Source organism: Aythya marila (assembly GCF_965140915.1).
Source record: "Aythya marila genome assembly, chromosome: Z".
Classification (NCBI taxonomy): Eukaryota; Metazoa; Chordata; class Aves; order Anseriformes; family Anatidae; genus Aythya; species Aythya marila.
The window spans coordinates 50,564,692-50,588,920 of NC_139080.1; the positions used below are offsets into that span (position 1 = coordinate 50,564,692).

Sequence of the window (24,229 nt, forward strand, 5' to 3'; positions counted from 1 at the left end):
ACTACTTTTTTTTTTTTTTTTTTTTTTTTCAAATGGACAAATATAATATATAAGGTTGGTTAGTTCAAATCTTTCAGCTCCTCTTGTTGTTTTGGCTGTTTTAAGTTACTACAGCACAACATTGTTTCTCCAGTGCAAGACACAAAATAGAATCATAGAATACCCCAAGTTCTTGGAAGAGACCCACAAGGGTCACTGAGTCCAACTCTTGGCACCACAAAGAACTACCTAAAAATCGGACCATATATCTGAAAGCATTGTCCAAATGCTTCTTGAACTCTGGCAAACTTGGTGACATGACCACCTACCTACAAAGCCTGTTCAAGTGCCCAACCACCTTTTCTCAGTGAAGAATCTTTTCCCAGTATCCAAGCTGAACCTCCCTCCTTTGTGCTCCTCAGCTTTGTGCTGTTCCCTCCAGCCCTGGTCAGCATTCTACTGTGCTTGCAACAACACAGCGTATGACTGCCTTACTTTAGGAAGTATTCTCTTAAGGCACTGAGGCCTTTCACAAAAATATAGAGTAAATATCTGAAGTCATCAAAAACTGATTGCAGAAGGAAAGCTTTCTTAAAAGACAAAATAATAATTTGCTTATCGTTCACAACTAAGGTAAATTTCCTATTAGACTGCATTGCTGCAACTGCAGTGTTTGTGACTGAGGTAGCTCCATCACAGTTGTACCAATCTGTTGATACAAGGATACTTGAAGGGTATTGCAGGGCTTTCTGAGGAAAAAGCATTAAAACTGGCATACCTTTTGGTAGTCCTCCAACTGCAAGAATGAAAACCATATATAATTTATCTTCCAGTAGATATTTAATGAGTATGAAGATTATAAATGAGGGAAATTTTAAACAGTGTAATTTGCTGTAGTTTTAAATGCAAATACATTCACAGAGCTAATTTTAACATTTTTATCTAGATGTTATGTATAACTACTATATGACATTAATTAGCTTTACATATAACTAACTTTCAATGGTAAGTGTGCCACAGTAAATAAAATGGATTTAGCTATATTGACACCATTTTCATGATTCGATCTGTAAGTATTTATCATCTGTATTATTGTCCAGCTCATTGCCAGGCTCCAAATCTGACAGGAACAGAGATATCCACTGCCACCATGGCGGAATACCTCTGCAGTAAATCAAATGCAATAAATAAGAGAAGGAAAGGAAAAGGGATGATAATTCCAACACGTGCTAAAAACACAGCTAAGCAATGCACAGAGTGTTCTATACATATGAATATCTAAATAAACTAAAAATGCAGGAACATATGCCAACAGCCTATGGCACCAAACAGTCATGTTTTGAATTTCTGCTGTATTCACATAGCATTTCATCAACTAGTTTCCCATCACTACAGAACCTAGAGGTATAAGACTAGGAGGGATTTCAAAGAGTCACTTAGTACACAGCTTTGCTGGAAGATAAACTGCTCTCCCTTGCAGCTGAACAAGCTGCAGCAAGTCAGCTTGCTACTGTGCAGCTGCTGGTACAACGTAGTTGTCTGCAAGCATATTCTTAGTACACTGCAAAAGTGTACACTAAGACCTAAATTTCCTTACAATCCCTGAGTTAGGAAGGGCTCAGAACCTTGCCCAGACTCGCAATCTTAGATAGCTCAAACAATTTGTGTCCTCTGATAATTTGTTTATGTTTTTGCTTCTGAGTGTGATTAATAGTTCTGTCTGGATAATTCCAAAGACAATATTTGTAATATGATATTAGAATAACAGAATGTTAGAACACCTTTTCAAGGGTTTTAAAACTATTTATTTTCCTGCACTGTGATTTTCTTTCATTATTGAGTGATTTTTAAACAAAATGGGGATTCAATCTCTACTTACCTATTTGTAACGGTAGAAGTGAAATTTTTTTTCAATGCCTTTCTGAAGCATTAATAAGACGGCACTTCATACCTTACACCTGGACTTTTATTCAGTGCATTCAGCCAAAATCTTTGAACCATATATAAAATATTTGCATACATTATGAATCAGTTTTTGACACACTATTCCTCCATTCTGTGAGCTTGTTTCATTTGTATAGTAATTAATTGACAAGTCAAGATCTGCCTTATTATACTAAATACCGCATAGCTGGGATTCTTCATCTGCCAGTCTTTCCTCCTTAAGTGTTCTTTGTAAACTATGTGGACTATTTGCATGATTAAGTCACTGATAAAAAGAAGTCTTTTAAAGGGCCATCAACACGATATTAATCAGGTGTGGGAAGAACTCGTGACTGCAGCAGTATAAAAACGTATTTAGCAGTTTCATTAAAGGCATCCAAGAAAAAAAGTTAATTGTCTTACTTTTACCATTTACACAGCAGGAACAGCTAAGTGGAGAGAAGCAAAGGCAACTTCAAGCAAAGAAGGTATGAAGTGTTCCTTTATTGAGGCATTGATGAACCTAAAAGCAGTATCAGGGCCTGAGACTTGCAAAAATCTCTTAAATATAAGATATGGACAGACCATACAGGATTTACATTCATGTATTTACAGGAATGCATATGACAGTACATTCACTGGTTATCTGTTGACTCATTAGCCCTGTAAAAAAAAGGGGGCATCAGGTAGTTATTAGGGACACTATGAAATGAGAAATATCTTATTGCCATTAAATTGATGAATGCAATAATTTTTTCAAGATAATATGCTTCATTCAATTCACCTTGCACAAACACTTTATTATAAACTTCATCTAGATTTTTTGAGTAACACATATAGCCAAATTTAAAAACAAAAGTGAAGGAAAATTTTACTTTTTTACGTCTGTCTTGAACTGATGCACCATATGAAGGAAACAGGAAAATTTAGCAACAGCGTACATTTTCCAGCTCAGGAATCAATTGTTTACTATTGCAGTACAGCTCACTCTCACCACACTTTCATTAATGAATCTCCTGATGATCTAATAGCATTAGATTCTAATGGTATTGATTCTAGTGGGGAATGTTTTCTTTAGCTATACTTTTATTTCCTCAGAATATATATACCAATAAAAAAAAGTCACTTTTGTCAGTGACTAGTCACTTTTGTCAGTGACTATTTCACCCAGAAATACAACGTAGATCATTGTATTTTTACTGATTGCTCTAGGAGCCCAAATGTCAAAACAAATTACACAAAACTTTCCGAAGGTCAGTTTAGAGAATTAAAACATGCACAGATTTTTATTTTATTTTATTTTATTTTATTTTATTTTATTTTATTTTATTTTATTTTATTTTATTTTATTTTATTTTATTTTATTTTATTTTATTTTATTTTATTTTATTTTTCATTCTGAAGTATTCTGTGAATATGAGCTTCTCTTTGCAAAACTATGAATGTGATTTCAAGGCTCCACTATCAGGACATCAGAAATGGTGTGGCCAGCAGGACTAGAGAAGTCATTACTTCCTTGTACACTGCCTCTGTCTCCTCTCAGCTGTGAGGGAAAGGTATCCCTTCAAGGAAGAACTTTTATGTCTACCAGGCAAGTGGACCACTATGGAGAAGGGAATCCAGTATCTGAGGGAATTAGCCGTACGGGAAGTGATTTATGAGGATCCAGACCTCAGACAAACATCCAAAGATCCAGATGAAGTCAGGTGTACGCGACCCATGTGGCGGAAGTTTGTACGGAGTGCACCATCATCATATGCCAGCTCATTGGCAATAATGGCCTGGAAAGAGGATGAGGAACCCACAGTGGATGAAGTGGCTAAACAACTCCGGCAGTACGAAGAAAGTCTCTCCTCTTCCTTACAGGCCTGCGTCTCAGCTGTGGAGAAACTTTCTGAAGAGTTCCACCAACTTAAAGAGAATCTATCTTCATCCCCACCTGAACCAACCAGTGTCCACCGACCAAAAGAGAACACTGTGGAGAAACTTTCTGAAAAGGTTCACCAACTTGAAGAGAGATTATTCTCCTCCGTACCTGTACAGAGCAGTGTCTCAGCTATCAGGGGTAGTCGTTCATCCACACAAGGAAGACGATATGGTGGGTACTCACCCCGTGCTACCTTGTGGTTTTACTTACGAGACCATGGAGAGGACATGAGAAAATGGGATGGAAAATCTACCGCGACCCTAGAGGCACGGGTACGTGAGTTGCAAAAGAAAACAATCAGGAAGAAGGGATTCTCTGAAAAGTTTGCTGCTCCAACTTCCAGCAGACAGTCCTTCAAACACAGAAACGAAGAAGATTCCGACCAGGATTAGGGAGGCCCTGCCTCCAGCCAGGGGGAGGAAAGGGATAATCGAGTTTATTGGACTGTGTGGATTCGATGGCCTGGCACATCAGACGCACAGAAGTATAAGGCTTTAGTAGACACCGGTGCACAATGCACTATAATGCCATCGAGCTATAAAGGACCAGAGCCCATCTATATTTGTGGAGTGACAGGGGGATCTCAGCAGTTGACTGTATTGGAGGCTGAAGTGAGTCTGACTGGGAATGAGTGGGAAAAGCACCGTATTGTGACTGGCCCGGATGCTCCATGTATCCTTGGCATAGACTATCTCAGAAGAGGATATTGCAAGGACCCAAAAGGGTTCCGGTGGGCTTTTGGTATAGCTGCCTTAGAGACAGAGGGCATTAAACAATTATCTACCTTGCCTGGTCTCTCAGAGGACCCCTCTGTTGTGGGGTTGCTGAGGGTCGAAGAACAGCAAGTGCCAATTGCTACCACAACTGTGCACCGGCGGCAATATCGCACTAACCGAGACTCCCTGATTCCCATCCATAAGCTAATTCGTCAATTGGAGAGCCAAGGAGTGATCAGCAAGACTCATTCACCTTTCAATAGTCCCATATGGCCAGTGCGAAAGTCTAATGGCGAGTGGAGACTAACAGTGGACTATCGTGGCCTGAACGAAGTGACGCCACCACTGAGTGCTGCAGTGCCGGACATGCTGGAACTTCAGTACGAACTTGAATCGAAGGCAGCCAAGTGGTACGCCACAATTGATATCGCTAATGCATTTTTCTCCATCCCTCTAGCAGCAGAGTGCAGGCCACAGTTTGCTTTCACTTGGAGGGGAGTCCAATATACTTGGAATCGACTGCCCCAGGGGTGGAAACACAGCCCTACCATTTGCCATGGGCTGATCCAGTCTGCACTGGAGCAGGGGGAAGCTCCTGAACACCTGCAGTACATTGATGACATTATTGTGTGGGGTGACACAGCAGAGGAAGTTTTCGAGAAAGGGAAGAAAATAGTCCAAATCCTTCTGAAAGCCGGTTTTGCCATAAAACAAAATAAAGTCAAAGGACCTGCACGAGAGATCCAGTTTTTAGGAATAAAATGGCAAGATGGACGTCGTCAAATCCCAATGGATGTGATCAACAAAATAACAGCTATGTCTCCACCAACTAACAAAAAAGAAACACAGACTTTCCTAGGTGTTGTGGGGTTTTGGAGAATGCACATCCCAAATTACAGTCTGATTGTAAACCCGCTCTACCAAGTAACCCGTAAGAAGAATGAGTTTGAATGGGGCCCTGAACAACGACAAGCCTTTGAACAAATTAAGCAGGAAATAGTCCATGCAGTAGCCCTTGGGCCAGTTCGAACAGGACCAGATGTAAAAAATGTGCTCTACACTGCAGCCGGGGAGAACGGCCCCACCTGGAGCCTCTGGCAGAAAGAACCTGGGGAAACTCGAGGTCGGCCCCTGGGGTTTTGGAGCCGGAGATACAGAGGGTCTGAGGCCCGCTATACTCCAACTGAAAAGGAGATACTGGCAGCATATGAAGGAGTTCGATCTGCTTCAGAGGTGGTCGGTACTGAAGCGCAGCTCCTCCTAGCACCCCGATTGCCGGTACTAGGCTGGATGTTCAAGGGAAGGGTCTCTTCTACGCATCATGCAACTGATGCTACATGGAGCAAGTGGATTGCACTAATTACTCAGCGGGCTCGAATAGGAAACCCCAGTCGCCCAGGAATATTGGAAGTGATTATGGACTGGCCAGAAGGTAAATACTTTGGGATATCATCAGAGGAGGAGGTGGGTCGTGCTGAAGAAGCCCCACTGTACAACCAGTTACCAGAAAATGAAAAGAAATATGCCCTGTTCACTGATGGGTCCTGTCGTATTGTGGGGAAGCATCGAAGATGGAAGGCTGCTGTATGGAGTCCTACACGACGAGTTGCAGAAGCTGCTGAGGGAGAAGGTGAATCGAGTCAGTTTGCAGAAGTGAAGGCCATTCAGCTGGCTTTAGACATTGCTGAACGAGAAAAATGGCCAGTTCTCTATCTCTACACCGATTCATGGATGGTAGCAAATGCCCTGTGGGGATGGTTACAGCAATGGAAGCAAAACAACTGGCAGCGTAGGGGCAAACCCATCTGGGCTGCTGCATTGTGGCAAGATATTGCTGCTCAGGTAGAGAACCTGGCTGTGAAAGTACGTCACGTAGATGCTCATGTGCCCAAGAATAGGGCTACTGAAGAACATCAGAACAACCAGCAGGTGGATCAGGCTGCTAAGATTGAAGTAGCTCAGGTGGATCTGGATTGGCAGCATAAAGGTGAATTATTTATAGCCCGATGGGCCCATGACACCTCAGGCCATCAAGGTAGAGATGCAACATACAGATGGGCTCGTGATCGAGGGGTGGACCTGACCATGGACGCTATAGCACAGGTTATTCATGACTGTGAAACATGTGCTGCAATCAAGCAAGCCAAACGGTCAAAGCCTCTTTGGTATGGAGGACGATGGCTGAAATATAAATATGGAGAGGCCTGGCAGATTGATTACATCACACTCCCTCAAACTCGCAATGGCAAGCGCCACGTACTTACAATGGTGGAAGCAACCACCGGATGGCTGGAAACATACCCTGTGCCTCATGCCACCGCCCGGAACACTATCCTGGGCCTTGAAAAGCAAGTCCTATGGCGACATGGTACCCCAGAAAGAATAGAGTCAGACAATGGAACTCATTTCCGAAACAACCTTATAGACACTTGGGCCAAAGAACATGGTATTGAGTGGGTGTATCACATCCCCTATCATGCACCAGCCTCCGGGAAAGTTGAACGATACAATGGACTGTTAAAGACTACATTGAAAGCAATGGGCGCTGGGACATTCAAAAACTGGGATACGCATTTGGCAAAGGCCACCTGGCTAGTCAATACTAGGGGATCTGCCAACCGAGCTGGACCTGCCCAATCAAACCTGTTACGTACTGTAGATGGGGATAAAGTTCCTGTAGTGCATGTAAAAAATATGCTGGGTAAAACAGTCTGGGCTACTCCTGCCTCAGGAAAAGGCAAACCCATTCGTGGAATTGTTTTCACTCAGGGACCTGGATACACTTGGTGGGTGATGCAAAAGAACGGAGAGGTCCGGTGTGTACCTCAAGGAGATTTAATACTGGGTGAGAATAGCCCATGAACTGAATTGTACCATCTTAATTGCTATATAATACTGTATGTTACCACTACCATGACTACTATAGGTGACTAATTAGAATGTATGGAAAAGAGTGTAACCTGAGCATGACATAAATGGTATGGAATAAGGGGTGGATAGATGTCCTGGTTTCAGTTAGAACAGAATTAATTTTCTTCCTAGTAGCTGGTGGAATGCTGTGTTTTGGCTTAGGATGAGAAGAGTGCTGATAACACCCCGATGTTTTAATTGTTGCAGAGCAGTGCTTATACCAAGCCAAGGACACCTCAGACTTTTGCTCTGTCCTGCCAACAGGCAGGCTGGGGGTACAGTAAGAGCTGGGAGGGGACAGACCCAGGACAGGTGACCCGAACTAGCCAAAGGGGTATTCCATACCATCTGACGTCATGCTAAACAATATATAGGGGTGGCTAGCCGGGGGGAGGGGGCCGGACTGCTCGGGGTTAAGCTGGGCATCGGTCAGCGGGTGGTGAGCAATTGCATTGTGCATCACTTGTTTGTACATATTATTAGTAGTAGTACTATTATCATCATTGTATTATTATTATTATTATTATTATTATTATTATTATTATTATTATTATTATTTTCCTGTCTTATTAAACTGTCTTTATCTCAACTCACGAGCTTCACTTTCCATTTCTCTCCCCCGTCCCAGAGAGGGAGGGGGGAGGGTGAGCGAACGGCTGCGTGGTGTTTAGCTGCCAGCCGGGTTAAACCACGACAACTGGTAAGACCACACTTCACATACTGAACAAAACTATTTCAGTTTTGGGGCCCTCACCAGAAGAGGATAGGGAGTTGCTGGAACGCATTTAGAAAAGTGCAATGAAACTGGTGAAAGGACTAGAAAACAAGACATATGAGGAACAGCTAAGTAAACTCCCTTGTTCCAGTGGAAACTCCTATTGGGGATGTTTCCTCTGTAGAAAAGGGGACTGAAAGAAGACCTTATTGCCCTCTACCACTACCTGAGCAAAGGCTGTAGGAAGGAGGGTATCCACTCCATGTGTTAATGACAAGACTAAGAACAATTTATAGTACAGAACGTCAATTGAACAAAACTGTGCCTGCTGACTCATTTTTCCTTCTCTACTTTACTCAATCAGATTTTCTTCCTTCAAAGAAACCTGTTTCCAGGTGGGACACACTGTTACCCTGTTGAAGGATTTCTTGAAACAGCAAAAATCCCATGGCTTGCTGTAGCTGAGCAAAGCAAGCTACCAGGGCGACTATGAGAAGTTCCCATGACAGTGTTCCCACATCGCCCAATTGAGGAATTCAGAAAAATATTGTTACCAGTAGCTGGCTTCAAGGACAAGGTCTATGTGACTGCTAATCACAAGGGGGTTGTTTTCTTGCAGGTGGGGTTGTTTTCTTGTAGTTGTTTGTCTGAGTGCTTTTGACAATAATCTTGTGTGAAACACTGTCCGCCCCTGTTAAGTTCACTATAAAAGTTAGGCTATTCGGGCAATAAAATGGAGCATGATCTACTGGCGTCTGTCGTGCTTTCGGCCGTGCCTCCTGCAACATTGTCCAACATACCTGCCCTTATACCCCTTCCCACAGCACCTGAGTCAACAGCGGGGAAATGTGTTCACTCTGTTTGCTGATGCCAGCAGTATGAACTTCCTTGTTTTCTTCTTTTCAATTACTATTGTTCTAATGCAGAAGAGTTTTAATAAAATAAATCCTTAAGCATCTTTTCTAAAGTCACTTCAGAGCTTAATCCTATCCAAAGAAAACCTTGGCCAAACTGGTTCTAGTAAAGAGATTGGCTAGCTTCAGCTTAACAAAATTAAGTCTGAAAGCTGATATACAAAATCTTACATGTTTGAGGTAACCCAAGGAAAAAGGAATTGTTACTGATGCCAAAGGATAACACCAGCTCAATACCAAATGGAGATAAAAACAGGATTGATACTTAAGAAGATTTTGAAGCAATGATTTTTTGAACTGTGAAACAGACTTTGAATATCAGTAGAGGTGAACTCCAGCTTTAATAGAGAGCTTACCAAGTTCATGCAAAGGATTGTATATCAAATAATTAATGTCATAATGTCTGACAGGTTGTGACAGATTTCCAACAGGTTCTTAGAAATCTAACAGGTTGTGACTGATTTCTAACCTGTATTTGTAAACCATTTCAGGATTCAGGACACCTTTATTGAAAAGCATGAAAGAGATGGTACATTTCGACTCCTATCTTTCCAAAAGCTTCATGTCTTGTTATATGTAAGTAAATCCTTACTTCAAATTAGAAACAAATTTTGTTGAAACCCCCTAGGGAAAATACATACACAGATTAGTAGGATCTAAGGCCTTTGTCTAAAGAGGAAATAGGGAGCTACATCGAGCTGTCCTTTCTTCTCATATTTTTTAGAGCACTCTAACTTGAGACTTTAAGCAATGTCAACCAGCAAGACTAAGTTTTGCTGAAGACCTTTAGTAGCCATTTTAGAGCATGATCCATTTTCTAGCTACTGATAGCTAGTAACCATTAGTACTGGGTGTTGTACTTTCACTACTATCAAAAGAGAGAAGACGTTTAGAGGTGGGCAGGCGTGAGGATTACTCACTGTTTTAGGAGCCCAGAAAAAGCTAAAAGCATCATACAGTGCATGACCTTTGTGCTTGTACTTAGAGGAAAAAAAAAGGATTCTTTTTCTAATGAGTGGTCTTTCCAGTCAACAAGTTACTAAAACAAACTTGATGCAGAACAGGTTTCAGAAGAATTCCACTGCAAGAAGTTTTCAAGAGCAATTGCAGATGTGAGTGAGAGGCAGAAAGATCAAACAAGACAGAACCCATACAGGAAAGCTAACCTAAAAGTCTGGATGCTACCACAAAGACTTGACAAATGTTCATTTCAAAATCTATGAAATAAGAAGCATCAGAGAACTATGGCCTCCAACTGTAGAAACACACCATTTATTTCAAATTTAGAATTAAAGAAAAAAATGAGCAGTTAATAGAATTGCTATGGTTTTAATATATGCTTATTATAAGGGCTTTAGAGTATTTGAACCTTGAGAACACTGTCTACATAGCATCTTCATAGAAGTTTAGAACTTCTATTAGCCAGACCTTTTTCATGCTGCCAGTATACATACCACTTTTAAGCAGGTTAAACTTAACAAGAGATAACTTGGCAAATTATTTCACTAGCTTGAAAAATAATGATGGATTGCACAACCTACTTAGAATCCTTCCACTTACATGTGTGAACATGTTTCTCTTCCAGTTCAAACTTGAGGAATAGTTACTACTTTTCAAGTACAATCTAGCTACATATCAAATTCATTCATTTTATATATATATAATATTTTATATATTTTAATATAAAAATATAAATATAAAAATATTTTTATATAAAAAGTAAAAATATATAAAATATTTTTTTATATTTTATAATATATATATTTTTTGTTGTTGTTGTTCTTGAGAAGGACTATTAGATTTATCTTTAGTCAGTAGCCTCACAGAGCAAAGAGTTTAGATATGCCAGCTCTTGGAAAGTACTCACATAACAAATAGAATACCTATTTAATGATGGTTCAGTATAACTGTCTTTATTTGCCGAACTCCTTCAACCTTATGATGGTTTTGGAAGGATTTAAAAAAGAAAGACTTTGTTTAGAAATGAAGTACATCATTGTTGCTCTAAGACACTGAACCAGATAAAATGAACAATACAAAATGCCATACTCAACTCTACGGAGAACAGTTTCTAAAGGACAGAAAAAAAGAACAATTAATATCTGAGTCTGGAAACACAGCAAAAGTTGGAAAGTGTTAAAGAGAAGGGGATATCTTTGGGGAAATTATGTTGGCCTACAACGAAGAAAAAAATCCTATTAAAAAAGCTGGGCCTTTCAAATGTTCTGATTTTCTTTGTAGTCTTTAACTTTTCTCCATCCACAGCCACTAGTGATCACTGGGACATCAGCCATGTCCTCTTTAATACAAATATATTTTCTTTGCTGAGACATTCATGGATAGGGATGTAGGACATATGAGCCTAACTACATTAGTTAAATATGCTCCTGAAAATTTTCAGGAGGAAAAAAAAAATAATCCATTGTCTTTTTTGCACTCTCCTAATCATTTTGTTAAATTAAAAGATATTACTCCTTATGCTTAATACAATATAGTTACTCTCCAGCAGTTATTAATTTTATGAATTATTCAAAATAAAAGCCGTTTATGATCATAATTTACTTTTAAAAAACATTTATTAAAATGATTTACCAAGTAAGGTAATCAATGAAAGATTTAACGTGTATTATTAAAACACAACAGGACAACCTGCAGCTTATAAATGAATGGAACAACAGTTACCAGCATTAGCAAGATGAATTTTAGTTTATATGGGACTATGAATGCTTGTTTCATGTTCATTTTGACACACTGAGCACTAGCACTTGACAGAAAGTCAATTGGGCTTGCTATGCAACAGGTTATATGCTTGATCCATTCTGTCTATTACATATATTCCATATTACATTTTGAATTAATTCCAACAAATTTTAGGCATTTAATTTAACCTGAATATCTTGGATTCTCTCAACTAATGGGTAGCTCTATGAACATACCACAAAAAAAAAGCCAGACCAAGAGTTAATTCAATTAATCTGAGTCAGCTGTACGTGGTTTTTATAACAGGTTCAGCACACTTAGTATTTGATAGAACAGATAGAACATCACACCACTGACTGCCAAGGGAAAAGAAGCATGCTCAAGTTAGGGCTTACACAGTTTCAGGGAGGAATGTCATTTTAACAAACGTTGCTTTGTTGTCTGGAATAGCTCTCTAACTAGAACAAAAGCATCTTTCCTTTGAGCTGCTAATCATACCAAACTGCTTAAAAATTATAAAATATGTTCCATATGGTCTAAATATAAGGAAATTCCACAAGTCAAAGCAGTGTTAAAACATGACCTACAAAACTTTAGACCTCTCATATAATTATATTCCAAGAAACAAAGTTTTGAAAATTCTAAAAGGGCATTTAACAGTAATAAAGGCTTTCTGACATTAGATAGTGAAACTTTAACAATATTTCTTCACCAAATCACTTTGATTCACTTGTTAATATCTGAATCTTTTCTCTTAATACTTTTATTTTTTGCAAATTATTTTTTTTACAATTTAGTTTTTTACAATTCAAACTTTTTTTTTTTTTTTTGGTGTCTATAGACCACCAAATAGTTGAGAAACCTCACATAAGATGAAGGGCAGAGGAGCAGGCTTGGTATAGTACAATACGGTACTTCTGTCTTAACATAACCACAGTAAGAACAACACACATACAAGTAACTTACAGATAAATAGCAATCATCTTGGTTCTACTTACCACTGGTTGGCTGCAAAGGTAACGGCAAAGTTCTCCAATGTACTGGATGACAGTCACATTGTACTTTTTGCAGTCATTCCAGAACTGACTAGCTGAGAACTTCTTTCTTAAGACACAGGTTGCCCCTTTAGGAAAACAGAAAAATGGGAAACAAAGCATTTCTCTATGTGGCAGCTTAGCTAGCCATATTTGTATTTAGCAGTCTTTTTAAGTTCACCAAAATACATTTAATTCTATTCCAGAGTACAATACTTAGTCTGTACACACACTGTGCTATGTACATTGTCAAAATATACATCCCTAAGTTCCTTTTTACACAAATAAAAAAGTAAGAACACCTTTTACACAAGTAACTGTAATAATTCTTCTCCAATACCACAAAGATAGTCAGTAAAAGAGATCCTTTGCTATTACAACACTCTTCCACATCCCCCAAAATTCAAAAACATAAAGCTATTCAGAAAAGCGTATTTGTTAATTTGCAGTTTCCCTAATGGCAGTGAGCCTAAATGTGTTTTAATACAATTTTATAATAATTAATACTCTGTTAAAAAGACAATTTAATGAAATGAGTCCTGCCTAATTCGATGCATCCACCGATGCCAAGGAGAGATGCTGCACTGTGATAAAGAGGCAGGGTGATATAAATGATGTCTTCTGCAGTAGCACCAAAAGCCCACAGTCCAGCAGCTCCTTTAAGAACTTGCATGTGACTGATGACTGCTGCCTTTGGAAGACCTGTAATGAAAACAAAAAATTTGCATAAAGCCTCTCCTCATGAGAAGCCTTTTTTTTTTTTTTTCTCCAAAGTCTCTGTAATCATAACAGAATCAATACCATACAGACAAATTTTCAGACAATGATTTAGTTAAATAGACAACTGGATGTTTAATACAGTATTGTGTGTTTCTGTACACATAAACATGCAAGAGCCAGTTTGTAATCTCATGTGTTAGTTATTTATTCTGATGTAAATCTATTCAAATAGGAAGAAACATGAAGAAACTCCTCACCTAACACACTATCAAATTACACAGAACCAAAAAAGGGTTAAAAACATTCATTATCCATATGTACTTCTTTTAACATATAGCAACATCTTTCAAGCAGAAGCCAAAGTGACTGCAACGTAGTTAAGAGCTGAGGTACATGAGCTGTACCAGGCAAAGTAGTGGATGCTTATCTAAAAACATGTTCATCTAAGTCTAGATAGTCTTTCAGACCACTATGAAGACTATGTAGAATTTAACACAATCCAGCAAAAGATGTTGAGAGTCCATTCAAATTATATTCTTCCGTACGAGATTCTTCAGGTTCAGCAGAGACTTTCTGTTCAGGAATACGAAGACTCACACAGGAGTTCATTGGACTTCTACTCTGGTACTTACTATTTTGAGTGTGTATTTTAATGTGTTCTTGTTTGATATGTGTTCTTACATTCATTCAAAATGATTTAGTCCTACTGATGAACAGTGAGAACTATTAAAATTTCAAAAGCTATAAAAGATCAGGAAGTTTTATCACCTATTCTAATATAGCCACTGTTACTTTGAGCTGTTAACTGGAAGTGTAATCTCTGGAGATTCTAGCTATGCTTCAAACCAATTCCAAAACTCACACTGAAGAGAAACACTGAAGAGAAAATGCATTATATTAAACATATAATTAATGCATTATATGTTATCAATGAACATATAGCAAGAAGGAATTCCACTGGAATACATTGATCAGAGCGGCTCTGGTGCCTCCCTCCTTGGAGATCTTCAGAAGCTGTCTGGACATGATCCTGGACATCCTGCTCTGGGTGTTCCTGCTTGACCAGGGGGGAGCAGGAGGTTCAAACCTCCAAAGATCACTTCCAACCTCAACTATTCCATAACTTTGTGATGCTGGAGAGTCCTGAGTTTTTTTTTCTTCTGCCCTATATTTTCCCTAGGGGGTTTCAACACAAAGAGCTGACTATAGACCATGCAAGGTAATACTTTATTTCAAATAAGTTTATACACCATTGATTTTATACTAGAAACTATGCTCTGGTATTATCAAAAATGTGAAAATGCTGAATTACTTTAGACTAGAACTAGTTATCCCACACTTCTCAAGCTGAGTCAGTCTTATTCTTCCAATTGCATAGTATGAAAAAAAAATATATAAATGTAAATAAATGTAATATATGTAAACATTCAGTTATATTAGTAGTTTTTCAACACACCTGACATCTGGACGATATTAACAGCTTTAAAAATATATATTTTATGTACATATATACACACACTATTCTAGACCATCTCTTTCTGTTTCTAAATTTTCCCAAGAATTTAATTTTTTTTAATTTAATTTTAATTCCCAAGCAAATAAATTAAATAATTATTTATATTGAGGAAACAAGCCATAATATGAATCTTCATTATAATCCTTCTTGTGGCTACTGTAGTGTTCAGCTGAAGGAGAATGCCAATCTGCTTATCTTAACAACATCATGCTGCTTTTCATGTCACTGATCACTTTTTTTTTTTTTTTTTTTTTTTTTTTTTTAAGCCTTAGCTTCTTAGCTGCTGGAGGACTGGTAATAAATTCAGCCATCTGCTTCTAAACTTAAAGGCTAGTAACTTAATCCTATTTTCTGTCACTACAGTGACCTGCATAGAACTTAACTCAAGGAAGAAAAAGTAAATGTAAATTTGCTAGTTTTAAGATTGTTTTTTAAAATTCTGGGTACGTTAGCTGTACTGTGGCATATGATCACAAAACAGCACTTACTACTGTTGAAAACCCATAGAATAAGCAAAACATTTTATAAACACCTTAGCACTATTTGTACAACCTGACAAATAAAAAAGGTGCATAAAATATTGAATATAAACAGTCAACTATAACAAGCGTGCTTATTTCCTACCAAAAGGATATGAAATAATGATATTCAATTATGAAAAGATTAACAAACAGACTAGAGTGTCAGAAAATCAGGTTTCTAGATGAATGCTTTAGGAAAATATTGCCTCTTTAGCAGACCAGTACCTGTTGTTCCTGAAGTAAATATATATAAAACAGATGACTTGAGGTTATTGGCAGAGCGTCGATTAACTGGAACAGGGTCTTCAGAAACAGCCTCCATTTTGTCTAAAAGTGTATGTACACTTGGAAAAGTCGAGTCTTTGGTCATTATCCAAACACTAATGTCCTTCTGGAGATTAGGAAGAATTTCTTCTAGTGTCCCAAGCAAATCTTAAAGATTAACATAAAATAATGTTACTTACATCACATCCTCACAAAACTAAATGCAAGTAAGGTATGTTTCCTCCAAAAGTTCTTATTTCTATAATAGAAATAGGAATTGTATTTACCCCTATGAATGTAAATAAATAATAAAGTAAAATAATGATGAGCTGGAATGGATATTCATTGAAAACTAGATATAAGGTGGTAAAAGTACTGATTACTTTCTGACTCCACAAGGTATAATTGTCGTCTTGTCCTCAAGGCAAAACACTGAGCCTTGATTACTAGTTCCTGCTTCCCACTGCATTTTGGGTAACCCTTTGTTATTGCTGAAATCAGAATGAAGTGTTGTTAAGCTTCAAATTAAAGATGAACAAATCTGTTAAAGATGCAGGGCAAACATATATGTTTCGTTGGAGGCCATCAACAGCAATTGTTCATCAAACAGTATTTTTTCATTAGCACAGAAGTGACTGATTTGGGGAAAAAAAAAAAAGTATCATGTGAAAAAAAGTAAAATGTATCATGTGTACCTGTGCATGATTCAGGTGTCCGTACACCTGCATCATGTGTATGGACACCTGAATTTCAGTGAATAGAAATGTGATACAGACCTGTGGATTATTCATACACTTCTGAAAAATCATGTGGCTCTTTCAAACAACTTTATTTTCTTATGACCAAACATTCACTCACTAAAAGGAATTCATTCCATTAGCTTTTACCTGAATATAAATACAAACTCACTGTTATAAAATTATAACAACAGTAGTGTAAATAAGATCTATTTTGTTCATTTAAGCAGAAAAGAAACAGAGAGACCTAGATTAAACAAAAAGGAAAAAAAAAATTATATAAGTAGAGGTCAGTTCCTAAGTAATACATTTGGTATTTATCTTTTTAAGCATTTTTACAATCTGTCACTTTCACAGAATACTGGACAGGCATTAAAGTACTAATCCAGCAAAATTCTCAAGAATAGTCGTATTGCTTTCAATAGAATCATTCATATACTTAAAGAAACATTTACACTTAAGTGCTTTGCTGGATCTCAGCCTAAGCAATTAATCTTGTAAATATCCCTGTGGGTATAAATGTATGTTATTATCTCATTTTTTATAAATGAATAAACATAAAAAGTTGAAATGACTCACCCAGAGCCTCATAATGAGGCTCTGAAAGAGCCAGCATTTCAACTCCCAATGTCAACCCCAAGCTCATTTTGAAAATATTAAATATGGGTATCATTAATAGAACTCACAACTCACTCTCATATACTGTGCAAGATTTTTAATCCTTCAAAAAAATTTTTGCTAGTGACAGACTGCTGTAAATGTTTTAGTGAATGACATTCTAATCTGTTACCGTAACAGAGAATAGCCTACTGTCCCTGACTATATGTAGGTCTTACAAACCTGAAGCCAGAGGGCAAGTTCTGTATATTTTGTGAATGTTTAGAAAACATTCTGATAGGGTGTGACATAAAAATTTTGGTGTCCTAACTTCTGCAGAATGATTTCAGGAAGAAATTACCTAAATAATTATGAAAATCTAAAAGATAGCCTCTTGTTTGAATCACCAGAGTACAGTCCCTTTTCACTTACTACACATAGCAATAGAATAATTAAAGTGAATGCAAAGTCATGTTAGGGACAGTAATGTCAACTGCAGGAAACCTGATGCACTGAAAATCCAGGTTCACTCATCAGTAATTCTGCTTTGCTGTCACATTGTACAATTAGGGCATGTTTTTCTAGTCATAAGTATTAAAATATAACAGTAATATTTCTCATGAAAAACAGGTGCTAATAGACCAAACGTGACAGAATAACTATGTACTAAGTAGCTTCCAATTGTGATTTTTATCTTCCTCTTAAATGTCTTGTAAATACACAATATAAATATAAATATATAGTTTGTGTAGGTACAAGTTAGGCTGAGAATCTAGCAAGGGCAATGTGTGTTTGAATTTGCTGGAGTTCAATTTCTCTTCTCAAAAATAGTAAAAGTATGTAACATCCTCTGCCACTGTTTGTTGATGCATTGGCACTAACTACAGTGCCAGCAAAGATGTTAAGGATTTTGAATTATTAATGTCAAGGATTTCGTGGTTTCTCCAACTTACAGCAATCATATACGCCAGACCGCCAGACTCAGATGGCTGTCCTGTGTAGAGACCTTACCAAATAATCAGCATGATGTACAAATATTGAGAAAAAATGTGCAATAAAAGTTATCAAGCAAAATTTTCCTGTGTAACTGAAGTGTTTGTAAATGAAAGTTTACATATTGTTGAATTACAAACTATCCTCTTGCAAAAGGCCTGAAAAACAAACAAACAAACAAAAAAAAACAAACAAAAAAAACTTTTAAGTACTGCAGATACTAAATATGCCATTACTGAATTTCTTTATTTTCCAGAGCTAGATTATTTACTCCTTGCATTGCCTTTAATTGTTTTGCCTTCCATGTTTTTTAAAGTGATAAAGATGGCCAGTGTAATACTGGCCAGCTATTGTTTTCTCTACAGAAGACATTTTTGTTCAGAACTGCACAACGGAAATATTTGTGAATTCCTTCATACTTCTTCAGTATTCAGAAATGCTAGATAAGATGTGCACCCACTTCTCTACGTGTTTGAGTAACATGAACTGCAAGTTTATCAAAAAGATTTCTCTCTTCTGTTTCATTTTTTCCTCTTTTCATTTGTGTCTTTTAAGGAAGGAAAATAGCAACTACTGATTTCAACTGTACATGCATAATCGGTTAAGATTCAAGAGTGACAGGAGGACATAACTCCCTTTTAGTAGATTGAAACACTTTTGCGCTAAATAATTAAGATCACTGTTCAAATTAGGCATGCATACTGTTCACTGTTTCTCTAAACACACACACATATAACCTAAAGCTTTTTTTGTTGTACAAGGCCTTACTTTTTTTTTTTTTTTTTTTTCTAGTTGCTATTGAACACTTGTTCTGTGAGTGAATTATACAATAGTTTTTTCTTTTGTGCTAGGGAATCTAGTACTCAGAATAATATGTGAACAGTTCGTAATGATATGTTATCTTGAAAGAAGTTTCTAGCTAGATAGCAGAGGACAATAAGTCATTTCCCAAAGAAGAAAGAGTAATTTAAAACAGCTGTTTTCAAAGTGCCAGAAACTTAAAATTACTTCTGGAACAGGCATGAGCATAGGGTGTTTGAAGATAACTCTTAGTTGTACTAATATATTCCCAAAGAATAATTCTGATTATAGTCAACTAATGTTTTGTACTGTGAACAAAAAACTTCTGTGCCAGATGTTGTGTAGAACTCATTGGTCTTTACAAATAATCTTGTCCATGTGTCAGGAATAAATAGCCCTCTTGGAGGATCTACAGTTCAATTATTTTTAGAAGTACCTTGTATGTGTACTCAACCATATAGTAAAGCAATAATAGTAAATCAATTTAGCTATTTAAACTTGTGGTTTCTCTCAAGTACTTGTTGACTCTTTAAACTATGAAATTATACTCAGGTTTTGGTTTATTTGTTTTGGAGCACATGAATATTTATCTAACGTTTGGCAATGTAGTCAGAAGTTCTGTGTGCACTGTTTACATATTTTATATGTGAATATTCCCCATTTGCTAACTATTTGGCTTCCACTGAAAAAAATCTATTATTTTGTCGAAACTAATATGCTTCTTCAAACATTTTTTTTCTCTTGCTTTTATAGAAACTTATTGTTTAAAAGAAAGTTTTTGAAACTGTGTTACATTAAATTCACATGAATACGTAAGTTACATCTTTTGAGAAAACAAGTAAAATATGTTTTGGTTTTAACCTACTGTTCTAGGCTTCAAGTTGCACAAAGGGTTTGTTATATTAATTTCTAGCAAAGAAACAATGCAGCCTATTGGCAAACAGACAAGTCCTACACTGATGAAAGGAATAAATGAGGTTATGAGATCTAGTTGTACTGAACAAAAAGTTACTCAGAGAGCAAGCTATATGAAATGGTTCTTAACAAATCTTATGTGCACCCTGAATTATATGCTCCATAGGCCATGGCAAGTTCAAACTGTTTCCCACTCTGCCTGGCATCAGAAAAATTAGTTACCTGTATTACCTGATACCAGTTACCCGATTAGTTACCAATCCCTAAATGACTCCTTACACCTAGGAGTAAGCAATAATAACAGAAATCTCATTTCAGTTGCAGATCAGCATCAGTGCTGGAATCTCGAACTGTCACTGAAGGCAATAAAGGCAGTACAGCAGAAACCAGCTTGGGAATCATAGTGGGCACTGCTTTCTCATCAAGCACTGTCTTAGAGACACAGACTGAAAGAAAACAAGTGATCAAACAGATACAGTGTCAAGAATCTGTTCTGCAGGTCTTCTGTGATGTCCTTTATCTGGATGTTTAGGTCTAGATACCTTTAATCATTTCTTCCAAACTTAAGAAAAGATGAAGGTTTTGACAAAATCTATTCCTTTTTTTTTTTTTTTTTCCAGATGACTAACATATGAGAGATGACACTGCTGTTCGTATATATCACCTGATCATAATCCACAAATGCCAAGAATATTTTCCTAAATCCCTTTCTCCAGGAATTGTCTTAACTTTACACCTGTCAGCAATAAACCCTGGTTCTGAGCTCAAATGACAAAAAGTTCAGATTACGCTCACCAGCAGCAGAAAGCACTGATGATGCCTAAAGAGTACAGAACCCTGGCCAAGAAAATGCTATACCTTGCACAGCTGTGAGAATGGCAGAATCACAGAATGGATGAGGTTGGAAAGGAACAACTGCTGGAGGTCATCTTGGTCTGAAACAGTCACGGTTTTGCCTAAGCACAGTCACCTAGAGCAGGCTGTCCATGCGTATCCATACAGCATGTACTCTGAATGTACTCTGAACAGCATTTGCTATCAGGACTGTTGTAAACGAATCTCCTGGAGCTTTGTAATGCAATCCTTTCACAGATGAATCCTTGAATCAGAAGTCATGATGGCAATCAGGGATGTCCTACTAAGATCTGAACTCTTCTGTTTATAACATACTATAAACACACCATAAAAATTCAATTTGTACCTTTATACTGGGTCACTAGGTTATGAACGTATTACTTCTATACAGCTTTTGTCCTAAAGGTAAAATGTAGTTTCTTGGTCAGGTAAGACTCCAATGAATAGAAATAGTCCCTAGAAAGGCCATAGGGCCTTAAAAGATAACACAGAACAGTACCTTACTCCTCTGTTTATCGCACTTTTTTTTTTTTTCAAAGGAATACGGGCAGCAGAATCTGGTAATAAAGGTAGTACAGATAAGCACCTTATAAACAGGTCAGATTCCTGCTAAACTGATACTAGCAGTCTTACAGAGAGAAGGCATACAGCTTCCTTCTCCTTCACAAATTCCTTATTTGCTTGCACATTAGTTACCTGTTTTATTAAAAAGGCGGTTTCAAACTCCAACTTTTGAATCTCTTACAACAGACATTCCCCAGAATGGGAGTGGTGACAGAGAGTTTCTGGGGATGGAATACTGAGAATGTTACACAATAAATTAAAGTAAGAGCTAAAAATCCCAGAGCAGCTGAAATGCTCTGAGAGCACAGCAGGAAAGTGATAGTAGTTAAAGCAAAAACTCATTAATTTCTACAAAGACATGTGCAAATTCTAGGAAGGAAAACAGGGTATAAATATTAGCAAACCAGAAAATCTCTTTCTTTTACAGCCAATGCTTGAATGAGAAGGAAGGAACCAAGATACTAGATTATGCTAAATGAACTACAAGATGTTATCCTATTAAAAATTCAGCCTTTTAGAGATAACCATTTCATACAAGAAACCAATAAAAGGAGAAATTCTGGAGCTTGAATAACATATCAGAGTCTGAAGAATCAAAGTTTCAGTTACAGAGAGGCTGTAGAATACCTAAGTCAAAACCAAATCCCCAAATTTAAGTATTACTAAAATACCCCAATCTGCAGTTAGATAAAGTATTCAAAATATCAGAGAATTGTCAGAACTGAACAAGACCTGACTGCAAGGGAAGATAATACTGTAGTAATTGAGCTGTGCTACCAAATCACATCCTCTGAAAAACATGCAGACAAAAAAGACAACTGAAGAGTACAAAGTCCACAAAATGGGATAGATTTTGGAAGCATGGAAGGTATGGAAGAAAATGCAACCATAAACAGTACCTGGACTATTTGAATATCTATCCGGGTATCACATTCAAAAAAAACTAAAACATTTTTGAAAAAATTACAGGATGCACTAACAAAAGAATTCACATACAATTGTTGCACACAGAGACACCAACATATTCGAAACAGAGAAGATTTAGCAATAAACAATGATCTGTGTGAACTGTTCCAGATATCATCAGAAGGTGGGAAGTCCCCTTCAACAGAAATTAAATCTCAAGTGGATTTAAATGCGTGTTCTAGACTTAATATGTCATTACAGACAAGAATTTCAACAGCAAATTCGGTCATGCTGAGCACAGACAGTTAATGACCAAATTGTAAGGAGATGATTTATGCTGCGCTACAGTATACAAACTAGATAAAAGGTCATCTGAAGTCTTGAAAACATAGCTTTGTAACTGTTTTAATGGAGTTGCTGAGTCAAGCCTAGATTTGTCTGTGGGGCCTGCAAAGCATGCATACAGCTGAAAATCAGAATTTCCTCTATCCAGAAAGAATACCTTTATAAATTGATGTCTAAAAATAAAATTTAAAATAAATAAATAAACAAATCCTTATTTGCCAAACATGATTCTAACTATGACAATGATAGATATTGGACCACTGGTTGAATGCTTTTAGTGTATATTTTTTGCTAAAGAATGTCCAATTTAGTGGAAAAAGTGCAAAGCACACAAGGAAAGCTCAGGTCACGCCTACTGTTAAGGCTCTTTAAACACAAACACTGGATGAAAAGATGTTAATACACCTCTGGTAATATATCTAATTGACTGTGTAACCTCAGTGTTAAATACTGCCCTGCAATTTTCATAAACATTGTTGGGAAGTGTTATGTGTAATAAAGATGTATAATACTTTGCTTTTGTTGCAAGTGATGTGAGTTAGTCCTCATGGCCACTAAAGAGCACATGAGCCTTCAACTGCAAAACTCAGACCCCTTTGGAGAGGCTCCTCTATTATATGACAAGGCCAACAAACAAAGACGAAACAGAATTTCCAGTTCTGTCACAGAGATGGACAAATTGAGCCTCCAAATCCTGAAGAATACTGTGATGCCTTGTAGACTTGAGGGACTGATTATCTTAATGCACACACTGAAATCCGTGAATAAGGTTCACCAACATGTAAAAGACCAACTCAGAGACTAGCTTGTTGATACTACATGTTCACACACAGCTTTTCCCCTGTGAGCTGAGATGGCCAGACTCTTAAGACAAGTTTGTAGTTCAACATAGTCACTACAACTAGAAGCTGCTGATATCAGATTAAGAGTGGAGCAACATGGATCCTGTTCCTGATTTGCATATACTTTTCTCATTCATTATTTAACCTCTCATTTTAATAAAGATGACCTCTAGATACAAATTTTGATCCAAAGTTCTCTTCAACTGCAGTCAATGATCAAGAATTGCCTTAATTTGATTCCTCAGTCACATTCAAAAGCACATATTAAAAGAGGTTGTGTTAAATGAGTTATTTTTTTTTATTAAGTAAGAAGGCAAAATTAAAAATTGCCAGTTCAGAAACATTTTAATCATTTGCTTTGGGATTATATTTAAATTGTCTCATTTTAATTAACAAGTACTCTATTCTTAAACCGCCATGGCATAAACAATTGGAATTACATAATTTGAATTGAAAAATATGCAAGGGAAAAATATTAAACAAAATTGTTAAAGCATATTTTTGCAGCAGCTGCACAGAGCACACAAAAGGAAATTCTACCAGTTAGGTGTCACTGATGCAAACAAAACTCCACAATCTTTTTAACAGAAAATGAAGCTGTGAACTAGAAATAAGGCATACTACACTTGAAATAATAATTTTAGAGAGGGAGTTCAACACTCATATTTTGAAATATCTTTCTCCATCCAAAAAGTCAAGGTTCTGTGTCATTTTTTTCGCAATTGTAGTTTTATTTGCAATTAATCATAAAAGCTGAGATGCTCAGCAGCACAACTTTACGTTTTATATCTCTGGCTTTGGTTTATAGATCTATATAACTGAAGCTCAATTACAA

At 37.1% G+C, this 24,229-nt stretch overlaps 1 protein-coding gene across 1 annotated transcript in view; it reads right to left on the bottom strand.

The window, feature by feature from the left end:
- Positions 1-24,229, bottom strand: part of LOC309890136 (long-chain fatty acid transport protein 6-like) — a 51,859-nt gene that overhangs the window by 26,195 nt on the left and 1,435 nt on the right. The window contains exons 2-4 of the mRNA XM_082783716.1: positions 15,801-16,007; positions 13,362-13,520; positions 12,783-12,907 (exon numbers count right to left, since the gene is read on the bottom strand). Of these exons, the coding sequence (XP_082639842.1) occupies positions 12,783-12,907; positions 13,362-13,520; positions 15,801-16,007 (491 nt within the window). The remainder of the gene's footprint in view (positions 1-12,782; positions 12,908-13,361; positions 13,521-15,800; positions 16,008-24,229) is intronic.